Here is a 19,727-nt window from a genome sequence, read left to right as displayed (position 1 = left end):
GGTTTCTGTAAGATTTTCTTTAAAGAGGTGCAATTGGTATCAGGTCCTTTGTGTAAAGAGAACCAATGGTGTTAACTGTTTATCCAGACGGAGCATATGCTGCTGTCCTGGTTGCATGTCCCTACCTAACTGGGAACATTTGGACCTACAGGGTCATATAAAGAAGTAGTGGCTTAAGTATCATGAAGCAAGTGGCCAAGGTGAAGGTTTTTACTGAATGACTGTAAATAAAAACCAGGTGCAGGTAGAATAGGGAACAAAATTTACATAACCTGCACAATGTGCTTTGCATGCTTGCTGTGCTTCTAGGAAGTGAACTAATGATATTTGCAGCAAGACTGGGTTTTCTGTGCCAGGTGTGTAGTACTTGGTTGAATCTATTCATTTAGATTCTCAGATTTAAGGTAGAATGGAGTCAGGTCAGATGCCATTTCTTTCTGTGAAGTGAAAAAACATCTTTTCAAATGTTCATATTTCCTTCCTCAGGCTGCAGATCAATGACTTTTCTGTTAAATCTGGAATGTTTTTTCCCCTATATATATTTGTAATTGTAGTCAATGAATAGAAAAAAAAAGCGATGACACATTTATTTTCCATCTCTAGGAAGGATTTTTTTCCCAATATTAATATTCCAATGGCCATAGAAATGTTTATGCCAGAAGGTGCATTTACTGCTGGAAGATTCTGGTTAACCTCATTTTTTCCTGGTTCTCACAATATGAAGAATAATTCATAACTATCAAAACCCATGGGTTATTTTCTTGGGGAGCAAAATTAGTCTGTGTTTTGCCTGAACTATGATGGAATGGGCCAGAACAGCCAAGATGTGGACCTAAGGTGTTTTACTTTTCATAGTCTCTAGCACAGTGGAATGCTAGAGAGGTTTAGGAATCTTTTCCCTTAACTGCATTTCCTTCCAAAAATACACTTGAGCTAACAGCTCTGCACAACAGTATGGCAAGTGAGTTGGTGGAATTCATCTAACAGCCTGTGCAAGGAGACAGGCCTTTGCTAACACAGGATTTATTTTTTTTAAGGCTGTGCTAAAGGTCTAACATAACTGCCATTTGTTGTTGTGAAGTGTAGCTTTAAACACTTACATGAAACATAAATTATTCTTGCTTTTCAAAGTTAAGTAGCAAATGTAATTTACAATCTATTATCTTTTTAAAGAAAGTATTAGGACAGTGAGTGTTAAAATAAAAATAAATGACTAGTTAAGCAATGTGTAACAAAGCATTAGGCTCGGAAAACTATGATAGCAGCAATTAAACTAATGTCTCATGTAATAATTATTTCTGTAGATCAGGAAGTGTCCTGCATCATTGGAATGAAATATATCATTTTGTGGAACATTTGGCCCGCAAGTTCATAAGGTAAGAAGGGCTGGTTTGCAGATAACTGAATAAGGAGGGGCATGTGCCAGAAGCCAGGAGACATGCTCTCAGTTGCTGTCAGGTAGCACATGCTGATTTCCACCTGGGGACTTCACCTAGTAGAGAGTTCTTAATGCTTTTCTCAGATCATACCACTGATTGCTTTTGAATTTTTCCCAAGTTTCCCCCAGTTCTCATCCTGCAGGAAATAGGACTAGACAAGCTAATTAGACTCCTTTCTCCTGCTTGACTTCCATAGACCAAATCATACTTTGTGGGGGAGGGAACCCTCATTGTTTCTGAGATGGTTGGTTACTGCAGAGAAGTTTAGACCTGCAAGGAGAGGTCTGAGAACGTAGCTTTCAGGCACTGAATACCGTGAGATTGAATGAAAAATCCCCCAGGCTAGTGGGTGGAATATATTATCTTAAGTTTAATTAGCCTTCATTCTGTCTCAGCAATGCTAAGATCATGCTACAAGTACTTTTTACATCTTTTAGGAGGATTCGTCATGGGTGCCTTAGCTAGCATTTCCCAGGGCAAAGCACCATTTGCTGCTCAGTTCTGTCTCATTATTATTTTGGTAGCAGTCAGAGAACCCTTTGTGTTTGGTATTACACACATGGTAAGCTCTGGTCTGGACCAACCAAAATCACTTACTTTTGTCTCTTCTTCTCCAGCCCTCAGCTGAGGATGTCCTTCATCGTTTTTTCTACTAGAGGGACAATTCTAATGAGGTTAACAGAAGACAGGTAAGAGGTGTAGAAGTGCACAGCAGATTTTGAGTCCTTTTGCTGTTTCCTCCACATTCCTGGCTCTCTGTTTTCCAATTTGCTTTTAGCAATGTGGTGATATCTTTGTTCTTCTCAGTTTAATTAAATCACCTGCCCATTTTCACATACGACACTCATTCTGCTAGAATGCAATAAGGCTTCTTAAACAGAAGTTGCTATCTGATGTTTAGCTTATAAATGTCTTTTCGTTAGCAATTGGGGTTTTAACTCAGAAACTGCTTCAATTGAGAGAGTCTACCTTCCACAAATTTTCAGACTGTTGCTAGAAAACCAGTCTTGTTGCCTTTGAAACATCCTTAGGGAGTTTCTTCTGCAAACAAATAAGTGAAACTCCCTTCCCATAAAAACAAACTTGAAAGCTGTAGATTATACCTGTACTCTTGATGTAAAGGTGAGAATGATTTCTAAGATGTCTGAATGCAAGCAGAGTGTTTAGGCTGGATTGTAAGGGTGAATATTTTTTTGGCAATGACAGTTTGGTTGCCATGTTTCTGAAGCATGTTCTTGTCATCTCCTTGTAGATCCTCAAGTTAATCCCAGTAAAATCTATAAGATTGATTTTTTTTTCCCTGCTAACTTTAAGAAGAGCTGGATGAGGTCCTTTAATTGCTATTGCTTCCTCTGTTAACTTCATTGCCATGTGGAGCAAAGATACATGTAGCACATGTGAAGACTGTATATGTCAGCATGTGTTTTACATATTGGATGTCTATGAAGCTGCATACCAGAGCAGCTACTATAGAGGAATTAATAGGAAACTGGCCACTTCCCTAAAGAGCAGTCTACACACATGCCAACCTTGAAAAATGTCATGAGAGCCAGCCAGCCTACTGCAACAATAAGTGAAAACACAATTAACCATATCTAAGCTGGTGCCAGAGAAAACCTGCTCCCTGCATCTTTTACCCTCTTACCCTTTCCCTGACCCTCTGAGCACACCCTATTGCAGAGATCTTTGGGCTCTTAAGGCTTTAAGCTATGAAACTTGCTATGTGTGTTTCCCATGTGGAACTGTATTTCATACTTGTCCAGCTGTCCTAGAAATGTTGGCTGGGAACAGGACATATATTGATATGGTATTAGTCAAAAGCCAGCTGACTGGAGAGCTGCTGTTATTTTATTTTATTTTATTTTATTTTATTTTATTTTATTTTATTTTATTTTATTTAAACCAGAAGACTGAAAAACAAGGTGTGAACTTCATACCAGTCTTTTCTTAGTAGAGAAGTGGCAAAATCTTTTCCGTCTTCCCCATGCCTCCATGTGGTCTATTGGCATTAAGATTGTTTGAGGGTGATTAATACACCCTTTGGATAAACATTGTGCATCTAAAGAAGCTGGGTTATGTGTTTTAAATTCTTTTGCTGTCTATTTTAATGTTTAGTGTTCAAATTTTAAAAATAGATATGGTCATAGGAAATGCTCTTGATTTTATATTCAAATTTGGCTTGGTATGTGGGAGGGTGGTAGTTGAATGGAGGAAATTCTTGCTACTAGCCCGCCTCTGATAGCTCAGTCTAACTTGGGTTGGAATATTGCAGGGGCAAAATGAACTCTTCAGTGTTTGATAATTCAACCCACTGCAAAAAGTGCATGCTCTTTTCTCTGTGTGCGTATTGCTTGGGATAGGATAACAGCTAATAGCTAATGCATTGCTGCAATCAGCCTTGCAAGTGTGAGATTATGTCCATGATAAGTGCACAGACTGGATTTTCTGAACTAGTTAAAATATGCAGGGGAAAAACTGACTTCTGGCATTCAAGCAATGTTAGTGTGGCCCTGCATGCAGTGACATTATCCATTTCCTGTGAAGATAGCGCAGCTTGCTCAGAAACACACCCCACACATTGCAGGGATTTTATTTTGGTTTTAGAGACTTCTGGCATGTACTTGGCCTCCAGAGTTTGGTCTCTGCAACTCAGTGGAAGGAAGGGCCCACCCCATTCAGCCTGCAGTTGATCTGTCACTGTGCCTGGGTTTCTAAAAGATTAGAGCAGATACACTGAGCCATAATGAGCTAATGGGGAGAGCTTCAGTCATGTCAGTGTGAACTGAACTGAAGGTTGTAGTGTCCAAATAAACTGGAGCTTACCAGGATTGTTCTAGGTTTTGTGCCATTTTTGTGGCTGTTTGATTAATATGCATTGTCAAGCCAGGGATTATAGGTGAGAAATATGGGCCAGGTGCAAGTCAGCTGTTCTACTTCTGCATCACAAGTTTGACCAGGGTTGCACAGGGAATATCTATTTGGAAAGAAATATAGGGATATTTAGCTAGGAGATGCTGCTGTTGTGATGCTTTCTCCAGGCCATGGGAATACTCATAAAAAATATATCTGCTCCATTTTCTACATCCCTAGAAAGGTATCTATCCAGACATTACCATAGCCTGTGTAAACATAGGGTTAACTCTTTTTTCCCCTCTCTCTACCTGGTTCTGCTTTGCATGTCTTCACCTGGGTATCATAAAATTGGTCTCTGAGCTAACAATGCATCTGCATTCATTTCAGGGAACAGATACGCCAGGGTCTAGAAGAACTTCAGAAAGTGCTTCCAGGAGGTGACACATACATGCACGAAGGATTTGAAAGGGTAATAAGATGTGTGTTATAGTGCATTTAAACTGTTTCTGGGTGCTTCTCAGAGTATTTTTTTTTCTTTTTTTTTTTAAAAAAAGTTGTTTAATAATTCTCTGGTAGGTAAGTGGGGCTGTTTTCCTGATGCTGAAGTGTACACATTCAGTGTTGGAGCTGGGATAAGGGAGCTGCAGACCCCACTACTTATCCTTTTTGCCTCCAGCTTTGAGTGGAGCTGCTTCTTCAGTTTAGGATTAGTGCAGAGGGAATTGGGATTACAATCCCACATGGAACCATGCTCATGAAGGGCTGAAGGCTGTCTAGAGTCCTGCTGTGTGAATGCTATAGTAGGCCTTTTAGAGTTAGGTGGGGTTTGAGGCCATGACTTTAACCTGCTCACTGTTAGGGGTATACAATGATGTACAAAAGTTATTCTTTTATAACTTGTTCCAGTCTTATATATATTTTACAAGGTCAGGAGTTTGTCTAAACCTCTGCTAGGGGAACCCCCTCCCCTTTCTGCATACACTTGCATTTTGGAGGATTGGAAAACTGTCTACTGAAAAATGCATTTGAACACACCTCAAAAACTGAGGTGACCTGACAGAGATGGTAGCACCTAACTAGGAATTCAAAACATAATTCCACTTCAGAAACTCAGCAAGATGATTGCAAAAACAAACAAACAAACAAAAACAAATTAAAATTTATACAAGGATGGAAATTCATACACTGAATGTATTCAGGGTATCACAGAATCACAGAATAGTCTAGGTTGGAAGAGACCTCCAAGGTCACCGAGTCTAACCTCTGACCTAACGCTAACAAATCTTCCACTAAACCATATCCCTAAGCTCTACATCTAAACGTCTTTTAAAGACCTCCAGGGATGGTGACTCCCTGGGCAGCCTATTCCAGTGACTAACAACCCGTTCAGTAAAGTTCTTCCTAATATCCAACCTAAACCTCCCCTGGCGCAACTTTATCCCATTCCCCCTCGTCCTGTCACCAGGCACGTGGGAGAACAGAGCAACCCCCACCTTGCTACAGCCTCCCTTCAGGTACCCGTAGAGTGCAATAAGGTCGCCCCTGAGCCTCCTCTTCTCCAGGCTAAACAGTCCCAGCTCCCTCAGCTGCTCCTTGTAAGCCTTGTTCTCCAGACCCTTCACCAGCTTTGTAGCCCTTCTCTGGACTCGCTCAAGCACCTCCATGTCCTTCTTGTAGCGAGGGGCCCAAAACTGAACGCAGTACTCGAGGTGCGGCCTCACCAGAGCCGAGTACAGGGAGACAATCGCTTCCCTGGCCCTGCTGGCCACGCTGTTTCTTATGCAAGCCAGGATGCTGCTGGCCTTCTTGGCCGCCTGAGCACACTGCTGGCTCATATTCAGCTGACTAGTTTCTGAATACTTTTTAATTTTGGCACACTGAAGCATTTGTCTTTCTGCATCGTAAAATACACTTGTACATAGGTAAAGCAGGAAATAGGAGCATATGAATCTCTCTCTGCAGTTGGTTTATTTGCAATTAGAGTAGCTCATCTAGATATGCTGGAGAATATTTATTAATGGACTTACGACGTTTCTCAACTAGGAAGGTGAACGTGATTTCCAAATAGGGTAGTGGGAAACTAATGTTGACCAGTGGTCTTAGGGTTGGTTTAAATTAATGCTTTTGGAAAATTCTCGAGGTAATTCAGTCAAAGCCACAGGCAAGAAACTTGTTCTATGAAACTGATATTTCTGAAAGCAGATGTTGTCTTGTAGGCTGCAAATATGACATCCTCACTGCCATCCTCTCTTTCTTTCTTGTGCATGTGTAGATGCCCACAAAGTATTATTTATTGCTAATAATCTTCTGATTTAATTTCAGGCAAGTGAACAGATTTACTATGAAAATGTTCATGGTGAGAGACTTTCCTGATCCATTGAATGTTTTTCCTTCTTGACTGATACCTTTAATTGATTTGAAATGCAGCTTCACTGCAAGAAAGGTAGGGGGTGACTCCTGTTCTTACAGGAATTCAATGCTCTTCAGGGTAGTTGCTCCTGAAGAGGAAAAAAAACAGGTAGATCTTTAAGGGTTCAGAGTTGAAATTAATGCATTTCAGGCCAAAAGTGAGAAGCCAGGCTGACTGAGGGTACATATCAAAACTATCTGAGGCTATATATCAAAACTATCTGGTACATTCTGTTATTTTTGCTTGAGGACTCAGGTAACCATTTCTTCTTCCTTTTGAAACATGAGTCTGTGGAGATACTGTTAGGTAAATGTTTTTGTTTTGTTTTGTTTTGTTTTCCAAAAAAGCAGTTCATACATCCTTACTTATTCCTTAGTAGTAAGTGCAGACAAAGGCAAAAATGTTTGTCCTTTCCTTCATTGTAATTCTACGTGGAAAAAACAGTAGAAATAAAACAAGTAGAACAAGTAGAAATAAAACTTTACTTGAAAACCAAAAGATAAGAGACCAGATGTTTGCAGAGAAAACCATTCCTAGTGGTTTTTCAGAGCCACTCATGAATAAAATGAAATAGTGACTAGGTCTGCACAGCTTTGGGACTGATCTGTAAAATAAGACTGCAGCAGACTGGAATAAATACCTAGAACAATTCTATTTGGGATTGATACTGCTTTTATGTGCTGGTATTACATATTGCATGTCAAAAGTTTGCTACATATAGAAAGGTTGCAAGAAGCAGTGGACAACTGGGTCCTCAAGTCAACGTTGGCCTGTGCGTTTTGTCTTTACTCGTGCTGTTTTTGTCTTTGCTCCACCAGGAAATGTTTATACTATCTGCAGTAGGTTCTAAAGCTCCTGCAGTAGTCAATGGAGGAAGAAAGGCATCTCCAGAGGTTATTGGGGCTCTTGAGCTAGAACAAAAAGTGCTTACCTTTCTCAACTTTTTACAGAAAGCCTAGGCACTTCAATTAGGCATCTGCAACTTGAATGACACTGCATGTTGCTTATTGTTTGTTAAGCACTTTACTTTCCTGCTGCATTATTACCACATTCTTTAAAATGTTTTTTTTTTTTAAGTAGCAACAAGAAAAATTAGGTATCCAGATCTTCAGTAACTGTGAGATGGATGTGAATTCAGAATTGCAAGAGGACATTCCACTTGCTCCAGTCTCCTGTTCCTTGGCATCAAGAACACAGTACAGGCTTCAGTTGCCTGAATTCACAAGCTGAATGTAAATTTACATCAGAGATCAAAAAGCAAACAGAGCCAAAAGACATCATCTCAGAATAATTTGGTTCTTGGAATTTTGGCTCTTCAGTAACAGTGTTAAAGGCACAGCTGCTCATAGTAGCAGGAAAATCCCCTAGATTATTGAAGAAGTTTTAAAACTGATAATTTACATGCCTCAGAATACTTAGCAATTAACTTTCCATAACAGTGTTTGTGCAAGATATACGCATAGAGCTCCTTTAGATCAGTAATAAGTCAGAAATATGATTTAATTCTATTTGCTCCTGAAAATTAACATAAACATGTAAAACTCCAGTTATAATCAATTCATGGGGCAGACTGCAATGTTTAACCATGTTGCTGAAACATGTTACATAGAAAGACTGAAGAATATAGGTCATTTTCCTACCAAATCTATTTAAACCCCAATTCAGCTTTTCATCACAAGCTGAAACTCTCTGGATTTCTTGAATTGACAGCATTAATATAACTAGGAATAACTAAGGACACTTGGCATACTTTTCCTTGATGGCTGCAGTTAAATCTACTGGTCTGAAATATTGAAATAGGTACTTTCAGTTAAAAATCATTGTCAAAAGAGTATGGTATAAAAATGGTGGTGTAGGCAGATGCCCAAGTGGAAAAAGTGTGCAGAAGTTCATGTCTTCAGAAAATTAGTTGGCTGAGTAAGGATATGGGATTGATGGTAACCAGTTCTAGTCCTTTAGGTGTGCTAACAGCTCATTAGCAGGATGTTTTCTATGATAATTTAGCAAATGCGATTCAAAACATGGGACTAAAGAAATTTGTATGTTTAGGTTACAGAACTGCAAGTGTCATCATTGCATTGACAGATGGAGAACTCCATGAAGACCTGTTTTTTTATTCTGAGAGGGAGGTAAGTCTTGCACATTTTTAGCCAGGGAACAGCAAAATGTCTGGTTTTACACTTCTAAGGCAAAAGATAGGGGAGATATTTCTTCTAGTGACAAAACTTCACTTTCACCTTCTTCAGACATGAATCTTAGAGATAAACATTAACAGTAGCAATACATCTGACTCATAAAAACTGTCACTGTTCATAGGAAGAAAGGGTTTTTAAAAACTTAGTTAAAATGACATTGGAGGTAGAAATAATTCACAGCTGAAATTTACTAAAATGCTTTCAAAGATCCCCGAATCTTCTCACTTAGACTTCTTTTCTTCACAAAATGTAAAGACCAAAGAGAAAGGATGAATGTTCATTTTCTGTAATGTCTTGTAATTTTCTGTAGCATCAAAAAACATTTCAGATGATCAAATACAAAATTTCTACTTATAATGTTTCTTTCTGAAATCAAAAATACACAAGAAAAATACATTTGTTTTTAGAGGTGAACATACTACTTGAGAGGTCAGAATTGTTATATATGTTTTGGCTTGGTAAGGAACAAATAGATAATTAGGTTTAAAAAGAAACAAGAATATGTTGGGTTTTGTTTTACCAAGCAAATAGTACTCTAGTAGCAGATAACATCTGTTTGTGGCAAGACTGCATTGCTCATTTTATGAATAAAGCCTAAATTAATAATTAAGACCTTTTAGAAATCTGCATTCCTTCTTGTTCATGTCATCCTACCTTTCCTTATTCCAGGCTAATCGGTCACGAGACCTGGGAGCAACAGTATACTGTGTTGGTGTGAAAGACTTCAATGAGACCCAGGTAAACAAGGCACTCACTGTGTTTACTGGGGTATTTGGCAAAGGTACATGTTGAACACAGGCACACACTCATTAATCTCTTTTCTCTTTCTGTTGACTGTTTGACAGTCTAAAGTGACTACCTGAAGTTCCTTGCTCTGTGTGTTACTTTTAAGCCCCTTCCATTTTTATCTCCATGTATGCCACAGCAACTCTTGCCAACTGTTGGGGGAAAGCAGGGAAGAGACACATGAATATCAAATCAGTATGGCTTAAGCTGTAGACAGAAGGTTGTGGGAATTTTGCTTTTTACAGTGTAGTTATGTGAAAGAAAAGCTTGAGAAACTGAAGTGTTATGTGGCAATGTCTCAGTTTTATGGAAAAAAAAATCAACTTCATTAATGACACTAATTTTTTACTGTTTCTTTCCATTAATGACAGAATGTCTTCTAGATCCATCATGAATTTTAGTATATCCATGAATAATATTTCACACCAAGCATAACATTGGTGTTATCATTTTCCAACATGAGTGAAAGTCTTGTGCAGCTCATAAATGGAGTGCTGAAAAACTTGTTGAATAGAGCTCTTTTTACAAAGCTTCAAACTCTGATTATTTGTTTGGATTAGGAAACAAAACAAATTGCAAAACACTGTTTGAATGAGGGCTCAGTCTTCCTTGAAATTCTACAGCAGAGTCCAGGATTGCTGAAAATGGTCCTTTCCAGGTAGCTGCCCCAGTGCATCACACCTTAGGAAAAGCAGGGCACTTGTTGCACTGTGGATAGTGGGAAGCTGCTTGCTATTGCTGGTTTCATTTTGAGACTGAAGGATTTTTAATCTGGTGCTTCTTGGTGAGTCTCCAAGCTTAAACCCTCTGTTCTCAAAAGGAAATCTCACAGGATAGTTTAAAGCCATCTCCTTTGAATCAAAACCAGATGCTAGTGTTGCCCATCATAAGAAAAACAAGTCATAATAAAAGCAAGGACAGAATAAAAATAGCAAAGACTAGATCTAAGGTGGCAGATCTCAGAGACAGCTGATCCTTGAAGTCATTTACATGCTGAAGAAATTAACTGGAATTAGACGATCATGTCTGATGTTCTAGAAGGCACTTGAAGGTGGACTATGGGAAATGAGTTCCAGGAGCCGTAAACATCCTGGTTAAGAGAAACTGCTGTATCTTATGCCTTTAAGCAGTAAGCAGCTTTAATACTCTACATGGAGTAGGCAGGGGAAGGCTGCCTGGAATACTTCTCCATGTACTCAAACCATGAGGTTGGTAGTTGGGTATTTTGCTTGAGAAATTGAAGTTTTGAGTGACATGAGTGGGAGAGGTGGAGCCACTGGGGTTTAGAGAGGAATGTGTGGCTAGTCTGCTGACTCCAATTTTCAACACTACAAGAAACACCAAAGAGGTCTGCTGGGTGATGCTACTTCTAACATGGGAGAGAATTACTATAACAAACAGCCTTGCAGCAGTAAAACTTGATTATGCTCCAGCAGATGTGTGGAGAGCTCATTATTTCTGAATTGGGCTTGTAATTTTGCCTTAACCTTTCTCATACTATTGGCAAGTGAACCTGCATGCATCTCTTTACAGGTGGTATCCCAGTTCTCCTTCTCTTTCTTCCGACCACCACCTCATGAATGGCCCTCTTCCTTGCCATGTGGGTTTCCAAATGCCCTTCTGCTTCTGTTTCCTCTACTTGGACAATATCTCCTGTTAGCTCCCTTCTTTCTTCTCTGTTCTCTAATGGTTGAGCCTAGTACAAATGGTCTGATCTCTGTCCTGACAGGAAGGGTGAATCAAGCCTGTACCTCCAGGAGGTGTTTAACTTGCATTAGTTTTCTCTATGGGAAAAAAAACTGGATCATTACGATCAGTTACTTGATTTAAAAGACGTATGTGCTGAAGTGCTTTGCTGCATCAGCTTTGTTACCTCTCATGTTGGTGCTGTGCTACTTTGGCTGGAGAGTTACTGTGCTGGGTGCTTAATAGTCATGTAGGAGGCAGGTTTTTTGTACTGAAGAATCATAGGTCCTGAACATTGGTGAAAGCTGTGTTCTGTCTTCTTTTTAAAGTTAAGGAAGATTTTTCTGATTCCTTATGATTTTAGGAAGTTGGTAATGAGCTTCCTAAAATCAGTCAGGCTGAACTTTTCAATATGTGACAAACTGTAAAGCATTAGCAATCCATAAAGAGTACTTAGAGAATTTGCAAGTAAGTGATTCTGAAGAACTCCAGTTTTTCTGACTACTGGGTAATTTATCTAATTATTTTCATTTCTGTTTTATTTACTTTTACCATTCGGTCAGCTGGCTAGAATTGCCGACAGCAAAGATCATGTCTTTCCAGTGAATGATGGTTTTGAAGCCCTTCAGGGAATCATAGATTCTGTAAGTATTTTTAAGCGTGTATTTGAATGCATGCCTGTTAGTTTGTGTTAAACTGCACAGTTGAAGGTTTAATATTTGTGTTTTCACAAGGACTCACTGACTGCTAATAAATCACTTAAACATTTGGTCCAAATAAACCTTTATTTGTACTAATATTGTTACTTCAAGATTGAGTTTATAAACAGGTCAAAATATAGGAAACTTTGAGCCCATATTTATCTTCATATATCTTGCTCCTTGATGTAACATACCTAACTTGTTTTACTAGGTACTTTGTGACAATTTATAAAATGGCTGCCCCAGTGTGGGTTAGCAGAGTCATGTTAGAGCATTAGAGCACTTTTTGATTGCCATCTTCCTGGCTGATTAGCGTCCTTTCTGTCCTGATGGATGTACTGCACTGCTGACCTGATTAGAATGATGGAAGGGATCCTGTTACATGTGCCAAAATCCTGAAAACTCTGCTTTCCATATTTGGCCTCCTGGTGTCATTATTATTTTTTTTTTTCCTCCAGACCTATATTCCTCAATTCATATTGATCAACTGCTAGCATTTCCTTTAGGGGCTGGGTGCACCGTATAAGAGCTGGCGCATTTCTGAATGGCTGGGTTAAGCTAATTGTTCACCTGACAAGTGGAGAGGCAGCATGGATTGATCACTTTCCTGTGTTTTGTGTACATGTCATGCAAATAGTTCTGTGGGTTCTACTGGCAATTAGTAGAGCTTTGTAAGGCATCTCTGTTTCTAGATCTAAAACTTTGAGTGGCATAATCCTGTCTCACCTAGGACCAGGGCCTCCCTTAACAGAGCAGAAAAAGGAATATAGGAGCAGATGTATATGCCATTTTTATTCTAAGTGTAAAAAGTGCCAAACGATCATTAGAAAACAGTGTATTTTCAGATCACTTTCAGTATTGTTCCTTTGCTTATAACCATTTTAATTAGATTGCTTACTATGGCTACAAAGAAGGATGGGAATTCCTTTTAGGGACATGTGTTTTCTTCATTTGGTATGGGCTTTTTTAGTTGATAAAACACAGATGAAATGTACAACTTTCTGCTTGGGGCTAGGGAGGGTAGGTTCACCAGGGGGGGTCTCAGATTTCTGTGTTTACAGCAGTTACAAACTATTCTGACCACGTAGTACCATGCAAAAAACCTATTCTCTCAGCATAGGCACAATTTTCCCTAGTGCTCTTGCATGTTGAAAGAATCCCTTGTGTGTTGGTTTTCTTGGGACTGTCCAAGTGTGGGACTACTGCCTCCATTCCCTTGGACAATCAGGTGTTGCATGTCCTTTAAGAAAGCAACAAAATACACGAGTTTGCTTCCCAGCCCTGCATTCCCTTTGCAGCTGTTTTTAATGAATTCCAGAAGCAATTCTGACTCCCTTTCCAGTTGTGTTTAAGAGAATAGGAAGACTTCAGCCTTTAGGAACTTAATCAAGAACTACTTCAGCTGACTGGTGTAACATTTATCATCCCTGAATGGGAGGGTCATAAGCAGTAATTGCACAGTAGTGAGTCTGTGACCTGATCTTTCTGAAAGCATGGTAGCACTGTCATATGGGGATCATGCCTTCTCTCATCATTTCCAGAGTCTGAATTCCAACACATATCCTATAAATCAGATAGTGCTTTGCACTGGAATGATTGTAGAATATAGAATATCCTGGGTTGGAAGGGACCCACAAAAATCAGAGTCCAACTCCTGCGATTGCAATATGCTGTGTAGAAAGGTGTGTAAATGGAATTGCAAGAAGGAAATTAATTATTCTGTGGAGAAGTAAAGAATCTTTAGATCCTTGTTCTTGCCAGAAAACAAGCTATCTCCATCGTTCTTTGCCCATGCAAAACACCTCTTTCTTAATGCACACAAAGCATTTGTCTTCACAGAATCACAGAATGTTAGGGATTTGGAAGGGACCTTGAAAGATCATCTAGTCCAATCCCCCTGCCAGAGCAGGAACACCTAGTTCAGGTCACACAGGAACACGTCCAGGCAGGCCTTGAATGTCTCCAGAGAAGACTCCACAACCCCCATGGGCAGCCTGTTGCAGAGTTCTGTCACCCTCACCATGAAGAAGTTTCTTCTCTTATTTAAGATGAACCTTCTGTGTTCCAGCTTGCACCCATTGCCCGTTGTCTTATCATTAGATGTCACCAAGAAGAGCCTGGCTCCATCCTCCTGACATTCACCCTTTACAGATTTATAAACATGAATAAGGTTACCCCTCAGTCTCCTCTTCTCCAAGCTAAAGAGACCCAGCTCCCTCAGCCTTTCCTTGTAAGGGCGATGCTCCGCTCCCTTAATCATCCTCGTGGCTCTGTGTTGGCCTCTCTCAAGCAGTTCCCTGTCCTTCTTGAACTGAGGGGCCCAGAACTGAACGCAATATTCTAGATGTGGTCACGCTGGGGAGTAGAGGGGGAGGAGAACCTCTCTTGGCCTGCTAATCACACCCCTTCTTATACACCCCAGGATGCCATCGGCCTTCTTGGCCACAAGGGCACAGTGCTGGCTCATGGTCATCCCACTGTCCACCAGGACCCCCAGGTGCCTTCCCCTTCACTGCTCTCCAGCATGGCAGTCCCCAACTTATCCAGGTCCTGAAGTTGTTCTTGCCCACGTGCAGGACTCTATAGTTGCCCTCATTATATTTCATTAAATTTCTCCCCTCCCAACTCTCCAGCCCATCTAGGTCTTGCTGGATGGCAGCACAGCCTCCTGGCATGTCAGCCACTCCTCCCAGTTTAGTGTCATCAGCCAACTTGCTTACAGTGCACCCTTTTCCCTCATTCAGGCTGATGAATATATTGAACACTACTGACTCTTGAGGGACTCCACTAGATACAGGCCTCAAATGGTCTTCACAGGAGACCATTTTCATGTTGAAAGAGCCATGAGATTTGGACACCTGATTGCTGTAATTTTAGGGGAAAAAAAAAAAAGTTGAAGGAACTTGAGTAATTTGTTATTTTTGTATGGATCATAATTTGTCAATTGAAAGCAAACAGAGCAAGTCTTACAAGGAAAACATGAAACTCAAGTTCCTCTACTGCTCCATGTCTTTGATAGGAGATCTGGAGGCAGTGAAGTGTGAAGCAACATGAGAGTCAGAACAGGATCCAGTCATTGCTTTCTTTTGAGCCTTTAACCCAAACTGACTGAAAGCAGCGGTTTGGAGCAAGAATACTCCCTGATCCTTGCCGTGTGTTAAACAGCAGCCCTACCACAGAGCGTACCTCAAATAGAGACATAATCCCAGGTCCCTTAGATAAGATTCACTGAGAAAGCTGCAGGGTCCTTCATGAGACAGTTAAGATGTATGAGGAATGATATAGTATGAACTAGTTTGTATTGTAAAACTGCATCCTTTCCTGGTGTAAATTATTAATCTCTTTACATTTAATCTCCTGTATACCATCTTTGAGTGGTGTCCTCCTGCTTCCAGTGTTTTTCAAGTCTTGTATCTGCTTAGATTTGCCTTCAAGCAAGAAATTTTAGCTTGGAAATACATTATCTTCAAATAATTCTGTTACAGAAATGGAAATACATTATCTTCAAATAATTCTGTTACAGAAATATCTTCTGGGACAAACAGCAGTCCTGGATCTGCATAGTGTGGAATTTTTTTTTGAGAATTCAGTGTGAATGCATGATAGACTAAGTATGAGAAACATGGTGATTTATCACAGAATCACAGAATTTCTAGGTTGGAAGAGACCTCAAGATCATCAAGTCCAACCTCTGACCTAACACTAACAGTCCCCACTAAACCATTATCCCTAAGCTCTACATCTAACATCCAACCTAAAACTCCCCTGGCGCAACTTTATCCCATTCCCCCTCGTCCTGTCACCAGGCACATGGGAGAACAGAGCAACCCCCACCTTGCTACAGCCTCCCTTCAGGTACCTGTAGAGAGCGATAAGGTCACCCCTGAGCCTCCTTTTCTCCAGGCTGAACAAGCCCAGCTCCCTCAGCCGCTCCTCGTAAGCCTTGTTCTCCAGGCCCCTCACCAGCTTCGTAGCCCTTCTCTGGACTCGCTCGAGCACCTCCATGTCCTTCTTGTAGTGAGGGGCCCAAAACTGAACGCAGTACTCAAGGTGCGGCCTCACCAGAGCCGAGTACAGGGGGACGATCACCTCCCTGGCCCTGCTGGCCACACTGTTTCTTATGCAAGCCAGGATGCTGCTGGCCTTCTTGGCCGCCTGAGCACACTGCTGGCTCATATTCAGCCGACTATCAACCATCACTCCCAGGTCCTTCTCTGCCTGGCAGCTCTCCAACCACACATCTCCCAGCCTGTAGCTCTGTTTGGGGTTATTGCGCCCCAGGTGCAGGACCCGGCACTTGGCCTTGTTGAACTTCATGCAGTTGACCTCAGCCCATCGGTGCAGCCTATCAAGATCCTCCTGCAGAGCCTTCCTACCCTCGAGCAGATCGACACACGCACCTAACTTGGTGTCATCTGCAAACTTACTGAGGGTGCACTCAATGCCCTCATCCAGATCATCAATGAAGATATTGAAGAGGACCGGCCCCAGCACCGAGCCCTGCGGAACGCCACTAGTGACCGGCCTCCAACTGGATTTGACTCCATTTACCACGACTCTCTGGGCCCGGCTATCCAGCCAGTTTCTAACCCAACGAAGCGTGCGCCAGTCCAAGCCAAGAGCAGCCAGTTTCTTGAGGAGAATGCTGTGGGAAACGGTGTCAAATGCCTTGCTGAAGTCAAGGTAGACCACATCCACAGCCTTTCCCTCATCCACCCAGCGTGTCACTTTGTCATAGAAGGAGATCAGGTTCGTCAAGCAGGACCTGCCCTTCATAAACCCATGCTGACTGGGCCTGATCGCCTGCTTGCCCTGCAAGTGCTGCGTGATGACTCTCAAGATAATCTGCTCCATGAGCTTCCCTGGTACTGAGGTCAAACTGACAGGCCTGTAGTTTCCCGGGTCAGTCCTCCGGCCCTTCTTGTAGATGGGCGTCACATTCGCTAGCCGCCAGTCAGCTGGGACCTCCCCTGATAGCCAGGACTGTTGATAAATGATGGTAAGCGGCTTGGCCAGCACCTCTGCCAGTTCTCTCAGTACCCTTGGGTGGATCCCATCCGGCCCCATCGACTTGTGCACATCCAAGTGCCGTACCAGGTCACCAACCATTTCTTCATGGATAGTGAGGGCCACATCTCTCTCCCCATCCCCTTCCACCAGTTCAGGGTACTGGGTATCCAGAGAACAACCGGTATTGCCGCTAAAGACTGAGGCGAAGAAGGCATTAAGCACCTCCACCTTTTCCTCATCTCTTGTAACTAAGTTTCCCCCCGCATCCAGTAAAGGATGGAGATTCTCCTTAGTCCTCCTTTTTGTGTTGATGTATTTATAAAAACATTTTTTGTTATCTTTAACGGCAGTAGCCAGATTGTGCTCCAGATGAGCTTTGGCTTTTCTAATTTTGTCCCTGCACAGCCTCGCGATATCCTTATAGTCCTCCCTAGTGGCCTGCCCACTTTTCCAAAGATTATAAACCCTCTTTTTTCTTCTAAGCTCAAGCCACAATTCTCTGTTCAGCCAGGCTGGTCTTCTTCCCCGCCAGCTCGTCTTTGGGCACATGGGAACAGACCGTTCCTGCGCCATTAAGATTTCCCTCTTGAAGAGCACCCAGTCTTCCTGGACTCCTCTGCCCTTCAGAACCGCCTCCCAAGGGACTCTACCAACCAGTGTCCTCAGCAGCACAAAGTCAGCCCTCCGGAAGTCCAATACAGTGGTTTTACTGGTCCCCTTCCTGGCCTTGCCAAGAATAGAGAACTCCACCATTTCATGGTCACTCTGCCCAAGACAGCTCCCGACAATCACATCCTCCACCAGTCCTTCTCTGTTTGTGAAGAGAGGGTCTAGCGGGGCGCCACCCCTGGTAGGCTCACTAACCAGCTGCGTCAGGAAGCTATCTTCCACGCTCTCCAGAAACCTCCTAGACTGCTTCCTCTGGGCTGTGTTGTGCTTCCAGGATATGTCAGGGAAGTTGAAGTCCCCCACGAGAACCAGCACTGACGATTTCGCAGCTTCTGTCAGCTGCCTGTAGAACTCCTCATCCGTCTCCTCGTCCTGGTTCGGCGGTCTGTAACAGACCCCGACCAGGACGCTAGCCTTGTTGGCCCCGCCAATCCTAACCCAAAGGGACTCGACCTTGTCATGCCCGGCCTCGAGTTCTACAACATCGAAACACTAATATAGAGAGCCACTCCACCACCCCTTCTGTGCTGCCTGTCCCTTCTGAAGAGTTTATAGCCAGTCATTGCAGCACTCCAGTCATGAGAGTGGTCCCACCACGTTTCCGTGATGGCAACCAAGTCGTAGCCTGCCTGCTGCACGATGGCTTCCAGCTCCTCCTGTTTGTTACCCATGCTGCGTGCATTGGTGTAGATGCACTTCAGCTGGGCCATTGCCTTATCCCCCGGCCTTGCTATTGTTCCCCCTGGCACAGCTCCAACAATCCTTGCTTCAGCCCCATCCCCCTTCTTACCTAGTTTAAAGCCCTCTCAATGAGCCCTGCCAGCTCCTGGCCCAGGATCCATTTTCCCCTAAAAGATAGGGACCCGTCTACAGCCATCAGGCCGGGTGTCGAGTAAAGTGCCCCATGGTCGAAAAATCCAAGATTTCTGTGTTGGCACCAGCCCCTGAGCCACGTGTTTAACAGGTGGGCTTTTCGTGTCCTCTCTGTACCCCTCCCTGCCACTGTAGGGATGGACGTAAACACCACCTGCACTCCCGCTCCATCCACTTACCGTCCCAGTCCCCTAAAGTCTTGTTTAATAGCCCTCAGGCTTCTCTCTTCAATGTCATCACTACCTGCCTGGACTATCAAAAGAGGATAATAGTCAGAGGGGCGAACCAGGTTGGGAAGCTTCCTGGCAATGTCCCTGACCCTGGCCCCAGGGAGGCAGCAGACTTTTCTACGGGTAGGGTCAGGCCGACAAATAGGGCCCTCTGTTCCCCTGAGGAGAGAGCCTCCCACAACAATCACCCTTCTGTCCTTCTTGGTGGAGGCAGTCCTGAGGCGTGGAGTCGACCTCCTCGCCCTAGGCATCCTCCTGGGTACACTTGCTACCTCTTCCTCACCCACCGGTCTCTCAGTCTCCAGGGCCTCAAACCTGTTGCGTAAAGGCACCTGGGAAGGTGGGGCCGGAAGGGGGGGGGCATCGCCTGCGATGTCGAGCAGGGACCTTTTTCCATTCCTCCTCAACTCCCAGATCCCCTCCCTCTGCCTGACGACAGGGCAGGGGGTCCACCCCCATTTGGGGTGTCTCACCCCGGTACCTCTCCTTGAGGCCCTGCAGGGAGTTGTTCCACCAGTCTATCTCCCGCTCACACTCCCTGATATCCCTCAACCTCTCCACCTCCTCCTTGAGCTCCGCCACCATGCGGACCAGGTCACCCACCTGCTCACACCTCACACACACAGTTTCTCTGCCTCCCGCCGATGGCAGCAACAGGCTCAGACACTCCCTGCATCCGGTGACCTGAACCGCTGCATTCTTTAACGGGCAGTCGGTCTGGGTGCGTACCGACCTCCTGGAGAGCCCACCGTGCCTGGTGGAGACCATTATCGCCTCGCTAACGGCTGTCGTTGAGGAGGTGTTACGTACGGGCGGGGGAGAGCGCTCCGCCCTGCCTGCTCGCCCTGCCTGCTCGCCCTGCCTGCTCGCCCTGC

General features: G+C 43.1%; 1 protein-coding gene across 1 annotated transcript in view; it reads left to right on the top strand.

Annotated features, from left to right (window-relative positions):
• The window catches only part of ANTXR1 (ANTXR cell adhesion molecule 1), a 131,872-nt gene that overhangs the window by 9,513 nt on the left and 102,632 nt on the right, over positions 1-19,727 (top strand). The window contains exons 2-8 of the mRNA XM_035345052.1: positions 1,305-1,376; positions 2,057-2,128; positions 4,680-4,761; positions 6,615-6,648; positions 8,752-8,831; positions 9,567-9,635; positions 11,933-12,013. Of these exons, the coding sequence (XP_035200943.1) occupies positions 1,305-1,376; positions 2,057-2,128; positions 4,680-4,761; positions 6,615-6,648; positions 8,752-8,831; positions 9,567-9,635; positions 11,933-12,013 (490 nt within the window). The remainder of the gene's footprint in view (positions 1-1,304; positions 1,377-2,056; positions 2,129-4,679; positions 4,762-6,614; positions 6,649-8,751; positions 8,832-9,566; positions 9,636-11,932; positions 12,014-19,727) is intronic.

Source organism: Oxyura jamaicensis, chromosome 22 (genome assembly GCF_011077185.1).
Source record: "Oxyura jamaicensis isolate SHBP4307 breed ruddy duck chromosome 22, BPBGC_Ojam_1.0, whole genome shotgun sequence".
Taxonomy (NCBI): domain Eukaryota; kingdom Metazoa; phylum Chordata; class Aves; order Anseriformes; family Anatidae; genus Oxyura; species Oxyura jamaicensis.
This window is presented reverse-complemented; position numbering and strand designations above follow the sequence as displayed.